This window comes from Phyllopteryx taeniolatus, chromosome 6 (assembly GCF_024500385.1).
Source record: "Phyllopteryx taeniolatus isolate TA_2022b chromosome 6, UOR_Ptae_1.2, whole genome shotgun sequence".
In the NCBI taxonomy this organism is placed as follows: Eukaryota; Metazoa; Chordata; class Actinopteri; order Syngnathiformes; family Syngnathidae; genus Phyllopteryx; species Phyllopteryx taeniolatus.
The window spans coordinates 17,491,298-17,514,355 of record NC_084507.1 but is presented as its reverse complement, the minus strand read 5'-3'; the positions used below and the strand labels follow the sequence as shown (position 1 = coordinate 17,514,355).

General features: G+C 41.2%; 2 protein-coding genes across 4 annotated transcripts; both read left to right on the top strand.

The window, feature by feature from the left end:
• The first annotated feature begins 22 nt into the window (after nt 1-22).
• Nucleotides 23-14,698, top strand: nop2 (NOP2 nucleolar protein homolog (yeast)). Its single transcript, XM_061777569.1, has 16 exons — nt 23-133; nt 1,184-1,298; nt 1,429-1,471; nt 1,586-1,653; nt 2,167-2,462; nt 3,725-3,947; nt 7,260-7,459; nt 8,181-8,270; nt 8,720-8,807; nt 8,924-9,064; nt 11,603-11,742; nt 11,812-11,901; nt 12,266-12,388; nt 12,459-12,556; nt 13,849-13,985; nt 14,069-14,698. Exons 2-16 carry the CDS (start codon nt 1,193-1,195, stop codon nt 14,473-14,475), a joined length of 2,250 nt encoding a protein of 749 aa, XP_061633553.1. The 5' UTR covers nt 23-133; nt 1,184-1,192; the 3' UTR covers nt 14,476-14,698.
• Nucleotides 14,699-15,005: 307 nt separating this feature from the next.
• ing4 (inhibitor of growth family, member 4) lies at nt 15,006-22,946 on the top strand. Of its 3 annotated transcripts, XM_061777586.1 has the most exons (9): nt 15,345-15,368; nt 15,776-15,847; nt 15,955-15,989; nt 16,437-16,603; nt 16,689-16,803; nt 16,877-16,988; nt 17,082-17,226; nt 20,361-20,422; nt 22,287-22,946. In XM_061777586.1, exons 3-9 carry the CDS (start codon nt 15,983-15,985, stop codon nt 22,324-22,326), a joined length of 648 nt encoding a protein of 215 aa, XP_061633570.1. In that variant the 5' UTR covers nt 15,345-15,368; nt 15,776-15,847; nt 15,955-15,982; the 3' UTR covers nt 22,327-22,946. The 3 variants fall into 3 exon arrangements, with proteins under 3 accessions (XP_061633568.1, XP_061633570.1, XP_061633569.1); XM_061777584.1 differs by lacking the exon at nt 15,955-15,989 and having other exon boundaries at nt 15,006-15,368; XM_061777585.1 differs by lacking the exons at nt 15,345-15,368; nt 15,955-15,989 and adding an exon at nt 15,402-15,541.
• The last annotated feature ends 112 nt before the right edge of the window (nt 22,947-23,058 follow it).

Below are 23,058 nucleotides of genomic sequence, written 5' to 3'. Positions count from 1 at the left end.
GTGTGTTATCAGAAAAATACGTCACATTATGACGCCAGTCTTGTGCACCGGAAGTTCATCTACAACGTGTAGTCGGGAAATTCACGTGTGCGTTTTTCCGTCCTACTACTTAAAATCAGAAGTCGGATAAAACGTAAGTTTTGTCGTTGTCTTTATAGAAAACAATTCGGTTGGTGTTTTAACGATGTTTGCCATAGTAATGTGCACTGTTTGGGTAAATTCTTCCCATTTACTGCCATATTTTTGCAAACCGCTAAAGCGTCTAAACTGGTCAATAAATGGTCACTTGTGACTGTCAAATCGTAAAAATACAACCGCGTTGTCAATGACAACGTAACGTGAATATCTAACGTGGGCATTGTGGTCACGGAATGATGATATTGCTATTTGCCTAATTTTCGTTAACGCAGTTTGTGATGGAATTCTAATGTATTTTTACTTATTTACTCCACGTTACCAAATATACCGATACCTCAGTATATTATATACTTTTAAAATAATTTCACTAATATTGTATACTTTAGGCACGGTGCGCGACTGGTTAGAAGTTCTGAGGACCGGGGTTCAAATCCCGGCCCCGCCTGTGTGGCGTTTGCATGTTCTCCCCGTGCCTGCGTGGGTTTTCTGGGGGTACTCCTGTTTCCTCCCACATCCCAGCACATCTGCCTCACAGTTTTGCAAGTGCTGGGTTCAAATTTCAGCTCTGGGGCCTGGAAGTTCTCCCCATGCTTGTGTGGGTTTTCTTTGGATACTCTGACTTCCTCCCACATTCTTAAAAACATGCATGTTAGGTTCATTGAAGACTCTAAATTGTTCATAGGTGTGAATTTGAGTGTGAATTGTTGTTTTTATATGACCTGCGATTGACTGGTGACCAGTCCAGGGTGTACCCTGCCAGTCAGCTGTGATACACTCCCACTCACCTGTCCTATAGAAAATGGATGGAAGGGCATTTAAACCAGTGGCTAAAAGTCAGTGAAGTGACAATTGATAAGATATTATATGCCACTTATATGCAGTGATTTAAAAAAAAAATAAAAAAAAAACACACACAAAAAAAAAAATTTGCCGAACCACAATATCTGTCCTTAGATTCACAAACAGGAAAAGTGCATCTTTATTTATTGTTACTTTGCACAGGTGCTGAGCATGCGTTTTTGTCTTTTTCAATGTGTCCTTGTAGCGTGAAATCATGGGCCGTAAGTTGGATCCCACCAACAAGGTGAAGCGAGGTCCTGGGAAGAAAGCCAGAAAGCAGCAAGGGGCGGAGACAGAGTTGGCCAAGTTTATAAAAGATGGTGACTATGTGCTTTTTTAATTATTATTATTATTATACTATACGAAATGTGTACATGAGTATGTTGTTGTGCAAAATAAAAATAACCCTTATTGAAATCCTTCTCACTGACTTTGGCTGTCTGCCTGCAGATGAATCGGAGCCAAAACGTCAGTCAAGAAGAGCCAGGAAAAGGTAAAACATTATTGGATTATATGACATAAATGTACAGTATAGTTGTATGTGTAGTATGTATGTATGTATAGTTTTCTGCATTTTCATCATTCATTTTATGATTTATTTTTACAGGAATGCTAAAAGAGTTGCCAATAATTTGACAAAGGCTAAAGAGGGTGCTGATGAGCAGGATAAGAAAGGTAACTACAGTGTTACTAATAACTAGTGTTTAATTTCAGCTTACTATCATTGCATTTTAATGTCACCAATGGGTCCCAGCAGTGTCATTTATACCTTGTCACCTATTCACAAGTAAATATTCATATATATTTATGGTTATACAGTGAACCCCCAGTTTTTTTACAAATTTACCTTTTCTCGGTTTTTCTGTGGAACCTGTTCTAAGCTATTCACTAAAAAGCTCACATGTTTGGGGAATCTCTGTGTATTATGGCGCTTTTTCTGAAACACCCCAAGATGCCATAAGATGGTAACAAAGCCATGTGAATAGTAAAGTAGTAATTGATGTTAAGTAAGTATGTTGACGTGATACTTCACGACTGCTATTTGTTTAGCCTGGGATGTTAGCAGAAGTTATGGAAAGTCTTTGCATGAATGTATTATTATTTCTATCTTCTTTGTATTATTTTTTTCAATTCATGATTCTGTAAGTGGTTATTGTTTTAATGACTGAGCACATTTTCTCTCTGAAGGCTTCACTGATGAGAACAGTAAATGGCTGAAGCCGGTGAAGAGGAAGCGCAAACTGGATCAATCTGACAGCGAGGATGACAGCGACGAGCACTGGGAAGAAGAAGACGATTACGACGAAGAGGAGAAGGCAGAAGTTGAAGAGATGCAGCCGAAGAAGGAAGGAAAGAATCAGGCAAAGATGAACACACAACTGGAAATCAAAGAACTGGTTGAAGAGGAGGAGGATGACGATGATGAAGAAATGGTAGATGACTATGGTGCACTTGAAGAGGAAGAAGAAAGTGACGGAGAGGAGGTATGTGAAATACAACATGTCCACCTGTTCAGTGTTTCAGTAGTTTTTTCACAACGTGCTGTTCTTGAACAAACATGCTATTCCCATTTTGACATCATGAGACCAAGACGACGCCGAAAGGCCTCTTTATACTCCCGCCCTCACGCGGCCGACAACGCCTGCATTGCATCACGTGACTGACGCATTGGGCCGCGCGGCCCCTATTCGTCACTTGACACGCACATGGCAAAAATTGTTGCTGCGCGTAGAATGCCACGGAGATCATCTCTCGTGATTGGTCCGTTTTAGTCACATGCTGTGATGATGCACTCAGCGTTCCCCTTGGTTCCACATACCACCGCCGTCGCCACCTTCTTGATCGATTTTGCAGCATAATTAAACGTATCATTTGGTCATCTAGGTCCATTTGTTCTAGCAGACACTGTTCCACGGTCGCCATTGTTGTTCCTTGTTATGCAAAGTAAAAGTACTGGAAATGGCCAAAAAATGCAGAGGAAACGCCACCCTGTGGTGTCCTAGCCAATACCAGCCGTAGCGACACCCCCGGCTTGGAGGGGAACTGCAGTACATTTTAAAAACTGCGCGCGGGATAGCCCCAGTGACGTCAGCGTGGTCGCCGCCCGCACGAGTATAAAGAAGCTACAACAGTTGATCAACAGTAGGGATCTAACGCTATTCACAATATTGTGGCATTAAAAGTGCCTCGATGCCTCGTCGTGGTCTTGTCACAGTAAAAAATAACGAGCACCCTCCTCGGAGCCAGGCACGAGCTGACCCAGTCTGATCAAAGAGCGACAACTTAGTGGTGGATCGCTCAGCTCGTGCGTTGATGAAGAACACAGCTAGCAGCGGGAACTAATGTGAATTGCAGGACTCATTGACTATGGACACTTCGTACCCACCTCCGCGGCTCCTGACGCATCCCTCGCTGGTGGACCTCCGTGTCATGCGGCGCGCGTCCCGGCCTACGCCGGCTGCCACCGGGCCGTCCCACAAGCCGGGCCGTCATTCTATCAATCATAGTGTTTGCACTGACGTCACACTTTGGGCAGTTACCCAGATGCGTGGTAATGGTGAAGGTATACAAATGTAAACATTGGATGGATGCAGATATAAGTGGACAATTTGTTTTTTGATGGAACAAAAACCTATTGCCATAAGCACTATAAAAAATGGAAAGATTGAGTAATTTTGGAAATGTTCCCACATTCACTTCGGTGACATTCATCTTAATTCCTGTTCCTGTTTGTTTCATTTTCTAGCTTCTTCCTATCGAGCGTGCAGCCAAGAAGGAAAAGAAGCTGAAGCAAACAATGGGGCTTGAGAGTGATGATGACGAAGACGACGATGATGACGAGGGGGAGGGTGACGATGACCAAGACGATGATAAGAAATCAGATGAAGATGAGGAAGAAACTATACAGACCAACATAGATGACTTGGATCAGTTCAGGCTTCCTGGGGCAGAGGAGAGTGAGAAGGAAGGTGAGTTCCATTAAGTTCTTTGTAATTACCAAATCTACTCCAACAGCGGCCTTTGTTTAGTAGACGCGCTGATCAAATGGATGCCTCCTGTTTTTTCATCTTGGTGCCACTTGCCACTACAGCCATGTTTCCACAAAGCGGTACAGTAATCCCTCATTTATCACGGGGGTTACATTCCAGACCACCCCCACAATAGACATAATCTGCGAAGTAATTTTGTATTATTTATATATATTTTAAATCTTAATGCATACACTGTATTACCAACAATCAGTATATCATGAGGTTCAGGAATTATTTGTGTCAACTTGGAGTCACCATCAACATATCCTGCACGATAGTAGTTGTGACGTTCAACGTGTACCTGCCTTTAAAGGGGCGCTAAGTAGATATCCATGTTTTGTCTAAATACATTAAATATGTTTGAAGTGCTGAAAACATATGCAAAGACTTATAACAATATAGTGCTGGATTGTTGAGATATAGCTTAAAAGCATCTTTTTCACCTTTTGTATTTTCTTGATTTTGTGGGCAGGGCATGACATCACTGGGCTGGGGCGTATACTTTCTAGTGCGAGTTCCCTCCCCCACTATATAAGGATGAAGTGACGTCCTTTTGTTTGGCTTCTCAGCTGAGTGTTAGCTGTGCTTAGCTTCCATAACAAGGCCCACTTACCACTTAAGGGTGCAGTTAGCAAGCTATCGATGGCTACATTCGGGAAATGTGTCTTCGCTGGATGCCTCGATTTACAGAACAGCTCAGTGATGTTTTTTTAAGCTTCCAAAAAATGTGGAAATAAGAAGCGATGGATTGACTTTTTAAAGACGGGTGGCGCGATGAACATCAGCGCGAGTCTGAAGTGCACATTTTACAACGGATAGTTTTGTAAACTTTCACAAGAGACAACATGGCTTCGCGGGTAACTTGATACTTGGAATGGGGCAGTGCCGACTAACTACCTGGGCTACCTCCTACTGTCGTCAGGTGCCGTGTTCAGCTGTGACATTATGTCACCAACAACGGGGGTAAGTTGACTTGTGTGCTTATGTTTATGATTATAGTCCACAATAACCATTCAATTTTGAAGTTGAGCCTCCTAATGTGATTTTACATCGTATAAGCTTTCACTCCCTCAGTATGTTTGATTCCTTTTGGCACATCCATTCGACACGCCCACAGCATCTGAGGTGGCCCTTATTATTCAAGCTTTGAAACCAAATTTTTTTTATATACTTTGCGATTTGTTTATTCAATCAAATTTGGTAGGCTTGTTAGCATCTGTGGTGTATTGTTAGCATCTGTGGTGTACAGTGATCCCTCGTTTTTCACGGTTAATGGGGACCAGAGCCCGCTGCGAAAGGTGAAAAACCGCGAAGTAGGATTTGCTCCCCCCCATTCTTCTTCCTCTTGGGCGCCATGGAGGAAGCTTTCGCAGGGACACAGCGCTTGGGCGGCATTGTAAGGGCTTAACTAATCCAAAAAAGTCGCTTAAACAGAAAAAGTTATCACGAACACAACTCTAAGATACAGTATGCGAGACAGTCAAACATGTGGACGAGACTGGCGAGACACAACAAGGGAAGATGTTGGGTGAGGCTGCGATGATGCGCAGCCAATCAGCTCACGGGATAAATCCACTCATGCTTGTATGAGTGCCCGTGGCATGTACAGTACAGTACAGGCATGTACAAAGCCTCTGAGTCAACTCATCTCTTTGTTTGGCATGCAGGGAAACCTTCTCTCGCGCGCAACGCGTCTTTCCGCAATATGGTTGCCGATATGGCTGTATTTTTATTTTTTTTTAATTGTTTTTATTTTATTCTTTTTTTATGACTATTTTGGGAAAACCCGCGAAGCACTGAAGCCGCAAAACGTGAAGTGCGAAGTGGCAAGGGAACACTGTATTGAATTTACATGCAGTTTATTAGGCCTGCATAGTGCCACTTTAAAATGCGGCCCTGGGCTGTTGAGTGACGTGGAAGTCAGCCAATGAGGACGTACAAAGGGTTGCTACTGTATTTACTGCCTTTAACTTTAGCCGTTGGGTGTGCAGCGTAATGGTGTCAGTTGAGGCCGTCAGTAAGAATAGAAGTTGATTTTTTTTAAATACAGTTTTTGTTCAATAAAGCCATTAAAAAAAGCACCAGTGGCTGTTTCCATCCTCCCACTATCCAAACCAGGTGGTTTGGTTCTAACTTGCGGTGGTAACTAGTGGTAGTAGACTATATTCGAGTAGCTAATGCTGTTTACTTAACCAGAGATGTCCAGTTGAGTAACTTAAGCCAGTTGGACTCTGCAATAGGCAGATTGCACTTCAGCTTCTTTAACTGTGAAATGATCACAAACTTAGGACATTGTCTTCAAAGCACTCTTTCCTCCTGGCTCATGCCTATTGCTATGTGAGTCAGCAGTAACAGTCCGTGTGGAAAAATAATTACAGCAAAATCCAGAGATATAGCAAATAATCTGCGATGCAGTGAACTCGCAAAAAGTGAATTGCGATATAGCGAGAGAAGACTGTACAGTTTGGTTTGGTACGCCACACCATGATTTATTTAACGTTTCCACTGTGGGTGTGTATTTGATGACAGATACACTAAGCCCTGTAACGCACTAACTTTAATGAAGACAAAAAAAAACAAAGTAGAAACCTTCCAAAGTAACATTGTTAAAACTTTTATACATCACTTAAGAGAACCAAATGAGTACTGGCGATTATCTCTGACTACTATGACACTGAAACACTCCCTAACACTGGACAAAACAACTTGTACACCAACTGTGTCTTCTGGTGGATATTCTTCTTTTCAACATCTTCTGTTTCAAAATAAAAATGTCACAAAAAGCCAAAGATGCTGAGCAGATATGGCATGCATTATGATAAAAAATGTGTAAACATATTTTTCATCAAAATCTGGGTCGAGCTCCAAATTGTACAACGTTGTCAGACTTTGACATTTGTCTGCTTTGTATGCACTTTTCAGACCATTGCATCAGTCATTAGTGTTGTGCCGGGAGCAATTAATTTCATCACACTGCATTATAATTTGGGGGGGGGGGAGGGGGGGCATACAGGAAAAGAAACTCCCATTATGAGGCAGTTGCCATTGTAACAAGGAAGTATCAATTCTCCGTCGACCAATCAAAAGAGTGTATCCAAATCTAACCATATGCAAGACTTGTACATACAGTATGAACACTTGGTACTCTCTTTAGTTGAGTAATTAAACACCCCTGACCTCAACAGTGTTTTCTTGATTGATGACACAAACCCTCTTCTTCTTTATCTGTTTGTTATCTGTACAACACAGGAGTGCTGCCTGTCGACCTGAAGACGGTCCACCAAAGAATAAAGGACAACATTGACGTCCTCTGTAACTTTACGTCCAAAAGAGAGCCAGGGAAAGAGCGAGGAGAGTACATTGCTCTGTTGAAAAAGGATCTTTGCACCTACTACAGCTACAACAGGTTCCTCATCGAGAAGTTCATCAACCTCTTCCCTCTCTCGGAGGTGTGTATTCAAATACAGTGGTGCTACCTTGACTTAAGGGTGACTTGACTTACGAGTTTTTGAGATATGGGCTGTCTCCCGGACAATTTCTTGCTTTGCCTTGCGAGCATAAATTTGAGATACCAGCACTTGATGATGGCAGCAATTTGGTAGATCGTGAACAATCATCAAAAAGAGGCTTCAAGCTGTTTACTGTCAAACTAGACATAAAACAAAGAGGATTCCACATCGCGTATTTAAAACATCCATATAACTTTGCCTTAGGAAAGTCTGCTAGCATAATGCTAACGCAGAATGCAAAACAGCAGACATGGCCTAAATAATGGCATTGACATGATTTAAAGCAATGGATATATGAGCACAAATGGTGAAGCAACAGATGTAGACAGACAATATAACAATACTCAGGAATATATTCCTTAACCTCTGCGGAAAACAACTAACATTACTATAGCTTACTGAGTCAGTTGTGAAACCGTTCTTCCTGTGTGTCTGTAGTATAATGCCCCCTGGCGGCCAAGGCGCGCACACCACAAGGAGCACAATCTTGGGCTTCCATTGATTGTCATTTCTATTCAATTAAATATGAAAAGATTATTTGAGATAGGCATGTTTTCAGTCAATTAAACTCGTAAGTCAAGACACCTTTTTAGACAAAAAAAAAAAAAGAATTACCCAATCACGTGATAGATTTTAATACGGATGTTCTTCTCACTAACAGCTGGTGGATTTCCTTGAGGCAAATGAAATTCAAAGACCTGTCACTATTCGCACAAACACATTAAAAACCAGGAGGAGGGACCTTGCTCAGGTAAGTGCCCTCAAATGGGGTTCTTTTGACCAGAATTAGTACTACGCAAAAATACTCTAAGGCTGGATGTGTACTGTACGTCCAAGCAGTCTTGCTTAAAACATTTAATACAAATTCAGTTGACTTTCTACCCTGCACTGTACATCCCTTAATGCCATGCACACAGAGGCCACTCCAACCGCAAGCTGTTGTGGTTTTTTGTATATGATATACTTATATATAAATGAACCTTTACGGCTCATTAATTCCCAGGGAAATTTTCAAACTGAATATTTCCATAATTCATCATCTATGGAAGGTTTAGGGAAATGACCGCCTCTTTGCAATGCTAATATTGACTCTTGCTGGCGTCACAAAAATGTCTTGTTGTCATCGTTTGATGTTAACAAAGAAACATATCCTTCAGTGACCTCACAACTCAACTCCTTATTGAGTGATTTGCTTTTTAGGCCCTGATCAACAGAGGGGTGAACCTGGATCCACTGGGAAAGTGGTCCAAAGTGGGTTTAGTCGTTTACGACTCCTCTGTCCCTATTGGTAAGTTTACCCTCCTGTTAACGATGGTGAACTCTCATCTGCATAATAAAATGCATACAATTAAAATCCACATGGATATTTCCTTTCAATACGTTTATCGCTATGTTATGACACAGGTGCGACTCCAGAGTACCTGTCTGGTCAGTATATGCTGCAAGGAGCCTCCAGCTTTCTGCCAGTCATGGCGCTCTCACCGCAGGAGGGGGAGTCTGTGTTGGACATGAGCTCAGCCCCGGGAGGAAAGACCACATATATTGGTAACTGGTTTAGTGAATTATACACCTACATTGTCATCCAATGAGATCTAATACAAGAGATGAATATTATTTAGACAACAGGTTTCTTGTTACTTTGGTACTGCGACCTTTCATCGTCACAATCCACTTGTATTAGGGCCAAGTGGGAAAGTGATCCAATCATGTTCAGGATTGTTCAGCTTTGGCAGAGGTCTGATCTCTGCATTGTATATATATATATATATATATATATATATATATATATATATATTTACAGTGAATCACAGTTTATCATGGGGGATACATTCCACGCCCACCTATATTGGTGATACAGAGAGAGTCAGAGCCCATATAAAAATATTGCTTTATAGTTTTAGCCGCTCCCCAAACATTAAACACATTTAAACATTAAAACACACATAAACCTTTTAAAACATGTTTAAACATATTAAAACACACCTTTTAAAGTCTTCCTTAGCACTTGTTCTCACGCTGTCACTTGCACAGTTCTCCAAATGCGAGGCGTGCTTGAAGCTGTTCATTTGTCACTCCCAGTTGAAGTTTACTGTAAAACTCACAGATAAAACAAAAGCAAATTAAGCATTTTATATTTAAAAACTAATGACTCTAAATCAGTCTGGCATGCTTTCCAATCGCTGACCAATTAAAAGCGACGATCCCCCCAAGCTGAGAACAATGGCACACTAGCCAGCGACTTGAATACCTTCTACTGCAGATTTGAAAAGGACACTTTCACACCCCACACCCACCCAGCCGCACCACCGACCACTATCACACATCTGACTTCTGCGTTAACCATCCATGAACGGGATGTGAGACGCACCTTCAAACAACAAAAGACTAACAAAGCGGCAGGCCCAGACCATGTGTCCCCATCCTGCCTCAAATTCTGCACGGACCAGGGTGCTCCAGTCTTCACACAGATTTTCAATAGATCTCTGGAACTGTGCGAAGTACCATCCTGTTTCTGCCATCTGCCAGTGGATTTACAGCTTCCTGACGGGCAGGACACAGCAGGTGAGGCTGGGGGAGACCACCTCATCCACATGCAGCATCAGCACTGGGGCACCCCAAGGTTGTGTCCTCTCTCCGCTGCTCTTCTCTCTCTACATGAACGACTGCACCTCAACGCAGCTGGCTGGCAAACTGCTGAAGTTTGCAGATGACACCACTGTCATCGGCCTCATCAAGGACGGTGACGTGTCTGCATATCGACAGGAAGTGGAGCGGCTGGAGCTGTGGTGCAGCCGACACAACCTGGAGCTGAACACGCTCAAGACTGTAGAGATGATCGTGGACTTCAGGAGACATCCTTCACCTCAGCTGCCCATCACGCTGTCCAGCTGCCTTGTGTCAACCGTCGAGACCTTCAAGTTCCTGGGAATTACAGTCTTTCAGGACCTAAAGTGGGCGATCAACATCAACTCTTTCCTCAAAAAGGCCCAGCAGAGGATGTACTTCCTGCAGCTTCTGAGAAAGCACGGCCTGCCACAGGAGCTGCTGAGGCAGTTCTCCACAGCAGTCATCAAGTCAGTCCTGTGTTCTTCCATCACAGTCAGGTTTGGTGCTGCTACAAAAAAGGACAAACTCCGACTGCAACGAACTATCAAAACTGCTGAAAAGATTGTCGGTACCCCCCCTACCCACCCGTGAGGACTTGCACGCTGCCCGAACTAAGACGAGCGTGCAAAATCCTCTCGGACCCTCCACATCCCGGTCACTGGCTCTTCCAGCTCCTTCCCTCAGGTAGGCGCTACCAATCAATGCAAACTAGAACTAGCAGACATTCCAACAGCTTCTTCCCTCTTGCAATCAACTTCTTAAACACCTAACCTACAATTTAATTGCAACATGCTGCCAATTTTTTTGTCTTGAGTTTGTTGTCACATTTCTGTCGGGCCAATTATATATTACTCGTGCACTCACTGTAGTAGTCTCACCACGCTGCACTATTTGCATATCTGTTGTTGACCAATACTGGCCACTCATGCCAGAGTAGCATCTGCACCAGTTGCACACTGAATGAGGCGTATCTGCGACATTTGTACAATCAATATTGTCCCAGATTATCACGCTACAAGCACTTTAAACTGCATAAATTCCTTGAAGTCTCAGCGCCCTTTGTACAATGGTCATTGCACCGGACTATTGGTATATTAGTCATTCAAACTGCTCTAAGTGCTAGAGGACTCTGCATCTTTTTGCACAATTGTAATAAATAAATAAATAAAAAGTTTGTACCGGCATTACCAGATAACTAGCAACCCTTTATTGCTCAGTGACTGTTTTTCTCAATGTCTTTATGTCTCAAAAGTGTTCTCTGTCAATTGACTGTCTGTTGTCGTACTAGAGCGGCTCCAACTACCGGAGACAAATTTCTTGTGTGTTTTTTGGACATACTTGGCAAATAAAGATGATTCTGAAATAGCTAGGGAGCAGTATATAAAAGCAGCTCTTGAATTGGATCGCATTGGATTGTTTCTGGAAAATGCATTTACATATTGAACTCTGTATGCAAATGCATTCTCCCACCCACAGCTCAGCTGATGAGAAACACAGGGGTGATCGTTGCTAATGATGCCAACGCTGACAGATTGAAGAGCGTGGTGGGCAACATCCACCGTCTGGGGGTCACCAACACTGTGGTGTGCAACTACGACGGCAGGCAATTCCCTAAGGTGATTCACGTCAATGTTTTTAGAAACAGTTGCACCTATAGTTGTGTACTAAGACTTGTTCAAATGCAGGTCATGGGGGGCTTTGACAGAGTGCTACTGGATGCTCCATGCTCAGGCACAGGAGTCATCGCTAAAGACCCTGCTGTGAAGACCAGCAAGGTAACCCACCATTCATTGTTTAATTCTTGCAGTGCTTATGTGGCATGTACAGTATTTTAAGAAATTGTATTGTATTGTAAGGGGTATGCAATCATGGAATTATGATAAAAAAAGTTGAACTATTACAAGAAAGAAAATTTAAAATATGACAGTAAAAACAAGTCATTTTACAATGTTGTACTTTTAAGTTGAAATTTTGCCAGAACATTTTTAATTTGACAAAAACGTTTTTGTGAAATTACGTCCTTTTTGCATATCATTTTTTTTTTTGCATTTCGACAACTTTTTTCTTGTAATTTGATGTGGCCCTTCGTCTTGATTAGTTGCAGCAATGGTGTTTATAATGCTTTGACTTTCCTGACAGGATGAAGCAGACATCCAGCGCGCTGCCCACTTGCAGAAAGAGTTGCTCCTGTCCGCCATTGACTCTGTCAACGCTGAGTCGACAACGGGAGGCTATCTGGTTTACTGCACGTGCTCCATCATGGTTTGTGTCCTGCATATGCTACGAATGTGCTATGTAAGTTTGGTTTGTGTGACAAAATGTGTTGTGCCAGATGGAGGAGAACGAATGGGTGGTGGACTATGCTTTAAAGAAAAGGAATGTCAAATTGGTTCCCACTGGACTGGATTTTGGCAAGGAGGGCTTCACCAGGTAAACTGACTATGGCTATACATTTTAAAGTAGGCATATTGTACATTCCTTTTTACAATTTAAGAGTTCCCAGGTGCCTTAATAAAAGGACTTTGATATTCTTTGACAAAGGATAAATAATTACAATACAGTTAACATCCACCTGGCAAACTCTGGTTCAAATCACTCGTTTTGGGGGTGGTGGTTCTGTCTCATACAAATGAAGAGGACGTTACCATGACGACTGGGGCGGAGCAAGCCTACACAGTGTGGCCAACTGAACATTTTGGTTTGTAATTGTATTGTTATCATATATTTGCTCTCACTGCTACTGAGAGTGCGTTAGTTCACTTAGGTTTTTCCTCCCTGGGGGAAAGGCGGCGCCGCTCGCTGCGGGCTGGGCGGAACGGCTCACTGGCTTTCACGTGGGGAGCGGACCAGCCACGTGTCTCGCAGTCGATCGGTAAAGAGAAGCCTGCGCAGCCCACAGTGGCCAGCCAGGTCGCAGGTCAGCACCAAAATGAAGCATATAACCGCGAGTAACGTTTGAAGTGTAGTGTAGTGAGCTGGCTGGCTAGCTGTCTTGGTAATCAAAGCATAGGCAAGTGATCCACCATGCTGTCACAGTTTGTGGGCTGGCACAGTGGTGTGGTCCAAGGCAAACACAGTCAAAGTGGGCCTTTCACATCTGCATGAATTGAAGTAATGTATTTCAGTTCAGTTTTGACAAACAAGGGGTGAGTACTGTAAGTCATTTTGGCCAAATCTTTCCTGCTTTTTAAAGCTGTCACAATTATCTGACCGCTAAGCATATTTGCTGTTATCTGTGTATTTTTATGCTTTCTGTAACAGCCTAAAATACCACAAGATGACGACAAAGTGCTGGCTAATAAGAAAGTAGAAACTTTGTGTCAATGAAGTATGTTTAAGTGATACAGCTCAAGTGTTCTGTCGGAGAGGATCTAAGTTTAACCTGTGTCGTTAGAGAAGTTAGGGAGTCTGTCTTTGCTCTGCTAAGTGGCTATTAAAATACTTGAGCTGACATCTAAGTTTTACTTGACAATTTATATTTCTGCGGGTTGTGAAGGCAACATGCAATTTTTTTTAAAATCAAATAACCTGTACACCATTTATTTTTAAAGATAATTGAAGATGATGATAATGATGATAAAGGGTTTTGGGATCATAGTTTGCAGTTAATCGCGGATTTTTGCTCTTCGTCTTGATCCCTAACTTCCGCTGTTTGTGGGCTTCTGTAGCCCCCCTTCCCTGAAGTCAAAAGCATTCTTACTGACATTTGTGCATTCATCCAGGTTCAAAGAGCGTCGGTTCCACCCTTCTCTGCGGCTCTCCAAGCGTTTTTACCCCCACTCGCACAACATGGACGGCTTTTTTGTGGCCAAGTTTAAGAAATTCTCCAATGTGATTCCAACTAAACTCACAGGGGGAGGTAAATACTTGTCACCACACAACATGATGACATTTAAAGGACGAGTTTATAAAGAGATCACCTTCTTTTTGTCCCTAATATAGAAGAAGATAAGGCAGATGCTCCTGAGGCGACAGAGGTGAGCAATTCTCCTAATGATAAAGTGGCCAAAGCAGACAAGACCAAGAAGGTTGTCCCTGCTAAGGCCGGCAACTCAAAACAGGTGGCCAAAACAAACGGAACAGCAGCCAAGAAAGCACCTCACTTCCAGTCTAAAGGCAAAAAGAACTCTCCTACTGGACCGAAAAAAGCAAAGGTCGCCAAGATGGAAGGAGAGACTGAGGCTAAGGCACCTGTGACAGCTGAAACGAAAGTACTCAAGTCAGGGAAAGAGGCTGGGAGCAGATTTGAGAAGAAACAGGCCAACCAGAGAAAAACACCCATGAAAGCCAAGAATAGAATGGGAAAAAATACATTCAAAAAGTTGAAACAGAAACAAACGAGATCATAAGCATTGTGGTCTACTGTTTAGAAAGTTATGAAATGGTTTTCTTGGGTCAGAGATAACTCTTCATAAATAATTCTAGCATAGCTAAAGTAACTGCAGATGTGTATTGTGTTGGGTTTTCTTTTGTATAATGTAATAGCAATTATGTTTGTCCGTTGACTGAAATACATGAATGGGGTTCCTTGCATAAACCTGGCACAATAAATTTTTAAGCTATCTTCTTTAATTATTATGCAATGTCTCAGTTTCATATAATCTGTCATGCAGTTTAATCATTTTTTTTATAGCGCTTGCTCTCATGGACACAGGTGAGCTGGGGCCTATCCCGGATGCCTTTGGGTGAGAGGCTAGGTACACCTCGGACCGGTTGCCAGTCAATCACAGGCCACATATAGTCAACCATTCACTCCTATAGAATGTTCAGTCTTCAAGAAATTTCAGTAAGTACCGGTATACAGAGAAAAATGCTGAAGGTCAGGCCCTATTGGAACCCCGAACCTCATAATTGTGAGGCAGAAGTGCTATTCAGTCTGCTGTGCTGCTCATCCATTTTAAAGTTAATTATTAGCATGAACTACTAAACGAATTCATTCACTGCCATTGACAGCTATAGAAGTAAAATATCCAATGTAACTGGGATGACTGGCAGTGAAAGAACTTTAGTAAAAATGACTTTAAAAGAAACATAGAATGTGCACGTACATTGAATTATCACCCTAATTTACATCAAATATATTTTATAAATCGTAATTTGTGTACTTTAGACTGCAAAGTCTTCCATCGGCGTCAGTTGTGTGGAAACAACCAATCAGGAGCGCCCCTTGTCTCACCGGAAGCTGTGTTGTTTACATTTCCCAAGATGGCGGCGGGGATGTATTTGGAGCATTATTTGGACAGTAAGCTATTTATCGAACGAAAACACATTTGTGACTGGTCAGAGAGAACGATAGCTGTAGTATACTTTGTCGTCAGTGTGCTGTTGAACAAAAGGCGGATCGTGAACATTTAAGGGTTCCCCAACCATTCGGCGGCATTCGGCTGCGTCTATTTGCTGGATTGTCGCAACGCAGTAAGCTTGGGGGAACATGCACCGAAATGGCGCCACACGTTCAACTCCTTGTGTTATTGTTACGTCTCTATCGACACACCGCTAGATACATACATCCCAGGCCTTGATTAATGTATTTGGTACGAATACTTAAAAAGTAACTCGTGTACATCGGTCTACACATGGCTAGCTGGTTTTGACTTGTCTTTTTCCTCAATTTAATGTCAATAAATACCCTTTTCTGTTTCACACAAGGCATAGAGAACTTGCCCTTCGAGTTGCAAAGAAACTTCAATTTGATGAGGGACTTAGATCAACGCACAGAAGGTGAGAAGTGAATTTTATGTGTAAACTCAAAATTAGTTCATAATGGTGAAGCACAACACATCTATCTTATCAATTTAATTAATTATCACTGTAAATTTACTTAATAGATATTAACAAAGTCTGGCAGGATGGTGGATGAGTGGTAAACACACACACACACACACACACACATATATATCTATATCAAGAATCTATATACTTTATGGGCTATGTCAGGAATATTGGTTGTCACCTTGTCTGGAGGTGTCTCCGAGACATTGTCTTGGTGATTGCACAAGCAATATTTTGGTCTCCCGGGTCCTGGAGTTACCGCGACTGATCATCCTCTGCAGTCTCGGCGACGTCTCCGCCAGTGAGATAGACCCTTTAGTAGGATGTATGGCCACTATGATCCTTTATGCACTCTACAACAGTTGACTGTATACAGTACCTGATGACACAACAGAAGGTCTCACAATATATGAATGCAATTTCTTGCATAAACCTGATAAATAATACACCTTTAAGATATGTTCTTTAACCATTTTTTTTCACATTTTTTTGAGATCTTGGGCTTCAGTGTGTCTTTAAAAGATCCCTCTATCTACAGATCTCAAAGGACAGATAGACTCCCTTGCAAAAGAATACACATCAAATGCTCGGACCCTTACTTCTGAGCAAAAGCTGTCCATACTGAGGCAAATTCAGCAGTCGTACAGCAAATGCAAAGAGTTTGGCGATGACAAGGTGCAGCTGGCCATGCAGACCTATGAGATGGTTTGTATCGGACCATGATATGATGAGAAAAAAAACCGACGATGGTATATTCTTAATCTACTGTATCACACTCTCTCGTGTTCAGGTTGACAAGCACATAAGACGCCTGGACACAGACCTGGCCCGCTTTGAAGCCGACTTGAAGGAAAAACAGATCGAGAGCACGGATTATGATTCCACCTCCAGTAAAGGAAAGAAAGGTTTGCCCAAGCCAATATGGACCCCTCCTTGTGTATGTCCAGACAGATTATCTAACATATAATGTAATTCCAGTGGACACCAGACAAAAGGAAAAGAAGTCTGCTAAAACGAGATCTAAAGTGAAGAGCTCTGACGAAGACGGCAGTCCCAAAAGTGCCCAAAAGAAAGTCAAACTCCTTCAAACGTATGTTAAGTTTCGGCTATTGAGTTTTGTTATTTTTTTTTGTCACATTTTGGCTTCAAGACTCTTATTATACTTTTTTTTTTTCGCCATCAGGGGTGAATTCAACAGCCCCTCCACCAACTTTGGGAATGTGCACCCATCCGATGTGCTGGACATGCCAGTGGACCCAAACGAGCCCACCTACTGTCTGTGTCATCAGGTGTCCTATGGCGAAATGATCGGCTGTGACAACACTGATGTAAGTCGTGTTCTCTTTTAACAACTGTAATGGGAATTCTATTACGTACTGTATTACATTTATTGATTCGTTTTGTTGTTCCAACCTCAAGGTTCAGAATTTATACAGACAGTTGTTTTGTCTATTGGTGCAATGTCAAGGCTGTGTGTCCAGTTTACGTGAGAAAGACCAAACAATTCCCATTACAATGGGATAAACAGCCTTGCTTCACTTACAAAGAAATCCTCTGTTGTAATTGTGATATTTAGTATGAGATGGACTTTTGTAGTTGGACGTTTTTTTTTTTTTTTTTATAAAGTAAAATAAAATGTTGCCTTCTCTCCCAAGATTTTCTTTTTTTAACTGTAATTACTTACGTTGCCATTCTTGGCTTGTCCCATCAAGGGTTGCCACATTAAGTTATTTGCAAGTTTGCCTCAATTTTTACGCTGGATGCCCTTCCTGACACAACCCCCCATTTTTTTATCCGGGTTTGGGGATGGCAATGGGTGGGTATTATTAAACATATAATTTCACTTCAGTACAAAAACATAAGTTTACTAATAATAAAAAAACATTTTTTGCAATGCACTGATACCACTTTTTATTTGGTGCAAATGCATTCATCGATACCAAGTACCGGTACTTGATAATTCCATTGCATCTTGCAATAGGGTTGAAAATGTGTTTTATTCTCACCAAATATTGTTAAAAACTCAAAATACAAACTTTTGTCAAAAATATTGTTTTTGAAAAAATAAGTACAACACAATATGACACTTAGTAATGTGTCATTATTGACATTTGAGCATCCAACATCATGTTTTTCTAACAATCTTGCCACACTTGCATACACTAACACAAGGCATTTAGTTAGTCTCAGTCTTAACACCAGGGGGCACTATCGAAAAGGAGTAAATAGTTAAGAGACAAAGAAGAACATAGAGTCTGGCGTATATAAACAAGTACACGGTACTTCTGCATGTTCGCTACAAAAAAATGATTAAAAAGAAATGACGCGTTTTTGAGATGACCACAAGTTATAAACAGAAACTGTGACAGAACAACTGATCTGATACTTTATTAAACCATGGCTTACTTCTGTTTACTCGACGTGCTTATAACGTGTCTACATACAGCGGGGCAAAAAAGTATTTAGTTAGCCACCAATTGTGCAAGTTCTTCTACTTAAAAAGATGAAAGAGGCCTGTAATTTTCATCGTAGGTATACCTCACCTATGAGAGACAAAATGAGGGGGGTGGGGGGAAATTGAGAAAATCACATCTGATTTTTAAAGAATTTATAAGCAAATTATGGTGGAAAATAAGTATTTGGTCACCTCCAAACAAGCAAGATTTCTGGCTCTCACAGACCTGTAATTCTTCCTTAGGAAGAATTACAGCTATCCTCCACTTGTTACCTGTATTAATGGCACCTGTTTGAACTCGTTATCAGTATAAAAGACACCTGTCAACAAACTCAAACAGTCACACTCCAAACTCCACTATGGCCAAGACCAAAGGGCTGTCAAAGGACACCAGATACAAAATTGTAGACCTGCACCAGGCTGGTAAGACTGAATCTGCAATAGGTAAGCAGCTTTGTGTGAAGAAATCAACTATGGGAGCAATTATTAGAAAATGAAAGACATATAAAACCACTGATAATCTCCCTCGATCTGGGGTTCCACACAAGATCTCACCCTGTGGGGTTAAATGATCACACAAATGGTGAGCAAAAATCCCAGAACCACACGGGGGGGACGTAGTGAATGACCTGCAGAGAGCCGGGACCAAAGTAACACACTATGGGTAACAAAGTAACAAAGGGGCTCAAATCCTGCCGTGCCAGACGTGTCCCCCAGCTTAAGACAGTACATGTCCAGGCCCACCTGAAGTTTGCTTGAGAGCATTTGGATGGTCCAAAAGAGGATTGGGCGAATGTCATATGGTCAGATGAAACCAAAATAGAACTTGTTGGTAAAAACTCAACTTGTCATGTTTGGAGGAGAAAGAATGATGAACTTTTGTTATTGACCAAATACTTATTTTCCACCATAATTTTCTCATAAATTGTTTAAAAATCATGCTATAATTTTCTGGATTTTTTTTTCACATTTTGTCTCATATGAGAGGTATACTTATGAAAATTACAGCCCTCTCTCATCTTTTTAAGTGGGAGGACTTGCAAAATTGGTGGATGACTAAATACTTTTTACCCCACTGTAAATGCTATAGAAAATGAATGAATTAATTAATTGTTATTTTCAACCAGCTTGCAATGGATGTTCTCTGTTAAACTCGAAATTATTTTGTCATTAGATAACATAATACATTTGTGTTGAACTGTTTGGGACTATAAATTTAAGTAAATGTTTCATTATGTCAGTATAATAAAATACTATAAAACAATATATCAAAGAGAAGTTTAAATGCCCAACACAATTTTTGTAAGACCCAACAATGGGGAACTGGACCACTGCTGGTATCTCTCTCTCTCTCTCTCTCTCTCTCTCTCTCCCTCCCCCTCTCTCTCTCTCTCTCTCTCTCCTTCCCTCCCTCCCTCCCTCCCTCTCGCTCCCTCCCTCCCCCTCCTGGTGCTCTTAGAAGGGTTAAACATTCTTAAAAAAGAGGTTGGAAAAAATAAATGTAAAAAGCCTTTATTTTTTTAGGGCTCAGACCAGACCAGGGTGTTGGTAACAAACAATACTGTGCAGTCATAATTATAGTGCCATTGAAAATAGGTGCGCCATTCAGGTGTGTTTGACACTTGTACCATTTTTGTGAGCCACTGGGGACAACAGTTCAAATAATGATGGGATGATATTTGGCATTATTTTTCATTATTAGGCGTTTTACATTTATTATCCGACTGAGTGTCTGGATCTGGAATTTTTCCAACCTCTTTTTTATGTCCATAATTTATTTGGCCCATTATTAAAGCTTCATCGGGAATTTAATATCCTTTTAATGAAAGCATGTCATGATAAAGGAAAAAAAGATGGACAAATTTAAACCTTTTGGATAAGGTCACAGATGACAAACTTAGTGATTTATTACACAGGGGACACGCACAAACAATGACTTCTGGGTAAAATTGATAGTATGTCAATTTATCATAGGCTTACACTGAAGTACCTTGTTTTTTTCTACAGTGCTCCATTGAGTGGTTCCATTTTGCATGTGTGGGTCTGACTACCAAACCACGAGGCAAATGGTAAGTAACCCTGTCATGCATAATCCATTGATAGGGCCACCACAACTTGGCTCATGGTGGCCCTGTCAGAACCTGTACTGGCCGCGTATATTCATGATATAATACATTAAGTTTGAGTGATTATTTCATATGTAGCGCCTTTATACTGCATTATTTGAGCCCCTTTAAGAAATTATTAGTACAATTGCATTCATGGCTACGACTGTGTTATAACCTCACTGAAATCAAGGCATTGCAATTGCACAAATTAATATTGATGCTTTAAAGCAGTGTTCCCCAACCTTCTTTGCACCGCGGACCGGTTGGGAGTCGGCATTTTTCTCACGGACCGGCGTATACACACACATACATATATATACACACACATACATATATATACACACACATATATACACACACACACATATATATATATATATATATATATATATATATATATATACATATATATACATATACATATATATATATATATATATATATACACACACATCCATCCATCCATTTTCTGAGCCGCTTCTCCTCACTAGGGTCGCGGGCGTGCTGGAGCCTATCCCAGCTATCATCGGGCAGGAGGCGGGGTACACCCTGAACTGGTTGCCAGCCAATCGCAGGGCACATACAAACAAACAACCATTCGCACTCACAGTCACACCTACGGGCAATTTAGAGTCTCCAATTAATGCATGTTTTTGGGATGTGGGAGGAAACCGGAGTGCCCGGAGAAAACCCACGCAGCCACGGGGAGAACATGCAAACTCCACACAAGCGGGGTCGGGGATTGAACTCCGCTCCTCAGAACTGTGAGGCTGACGCTCTAACCAGTCGGACACCGTGCCGACACACACACACACATATATATATATATATATATCTCCCCATCCATTTACCTCTTTAAAATCATAGTCCTAAACAGAAACTGGATAAATCATTTCGATTGCAATTATTGAGGTTTATTTTAATTATAGTTTGTTTCCGATAAAATCCTCTTTAAAACAATCTGGGCTTCTTTAACTTTGCACATATCTTTATATGGCTATGCTAAAAACAGGGTTGTTTATTAAAGCCTTTGCACATGACTGTTTGTTTTAACGAGTCAGATGGAAATGAGAGACAAGCAGGCAAACTTTGTAGTTAGTAGTATAGGACGACACGCACACACCCTCGTAATTTTGAGATGATGATACATGACATCACCCATGGAAAAACTTTTTTTTTTGTTTGTTTGTTTTTTTTTTTTCCCCCAGGTGACAAATTTAGCAGCTGATATTGATAATATGGTGTGTAAATAGAAAAGCTGCAGGTAACTTGCACCGGGAGGAGAAACACTTACCGGATTTTACAAGGTAGATGCAGGCTAGCGAGTTCGTTCACAACTCACACTTGTCTTTGTAAATGTTATTTAAAATGAATAAGTACTCCAGTGAGCATTGTCCCATAGCAAATTCACCACTTATTCCATTCCCTTAGTGTTGCTTTCAAACTGGCCACTTTTAAAAAGCCCACTGTGGGCAGTTCCCTTATCAACTTGAGGCCAACCCTGATTTGTGCTGGTTTATCCAGTCAAGCGCATGCTGGTTGTGTTTTTTTACTTACATCATCACAATACCCTGTCTCAGACCACCTGGTTGGAATGTTTCGTTGATAAAAGTATATCCTCTGAAACAAAAAAATGCACTTTTGGGCCAAAATTTTCGGTGACTTTGAAATTGGTACTGGCCAGCCTCAATAAGTACTTGGTGGCCCGACAGAGTGGCGTACTGGCCCTGGGAAATCTGGCGACTGTTAATGTCGGACCCTGCCTAATCGTGTAGTTAAGTACTCGCCATACTTTGTAATCAAAGTGTCTGTTTTCTTCATTCAGGTATTGTCCACGCTGCTCTCAAGACAGAAAAAGAAAATAAAACTGTTGTCCCGGAACAAACACTGATCCGATGGGGGGGACAAAAACATTTCTTCATGAATTATTAGATTTTCTTTGTTGTTTTTCATCTTCATTAACGTGGTGCTTTTTTTTTTTCTTTTGCTTTTTTTGTATTTGCCTTGGTCTGATGCAGAGTGTATGATGATGATATGAAGTGGTTCCAGGTGTATTTAAAAGCTGTTTTTTTTCTTAAATACATTGGTGCTCATATTACATTTAAAAAAAAAAAAAAAAAAAAAGTTTTGTTTGAACAATAAACACTACGACTACCCTGAATTATTTACCGGTTTAAATGTGCATGATACTACAACTATCCACATGCAAAATGTAAGGTATTTCCTCTAAATAGAATGTGGCCATTTATAATTGTTTGCTTTGTTGTATAGTTCCTTTTCTTTTTAATGCCATGGAGAACAAATCTCACTCTTGTTTTACAGTTAAGAGGACAAAAACAGTACCTTTACAGATGCTGCATCCTGAAAGTATTAGTCATCTGTTTGGTAGTAACAATTTCATTTTAGCATTTTGATTGAGTGCTATATAGAGTGCAAAGCATTTTGTGAAAAGTACTGTCATTGATGTAGCTGGAACATTGGTACGGGGGGGGGGGGGGGGGGGTGATTGTGTTCTCAATCATTTGAATACAGCTACTACCTCAAACTCTTGCCTGTTGAGCTTTTCTTTTGTATAGCTTCTCATCACCACACAGTAC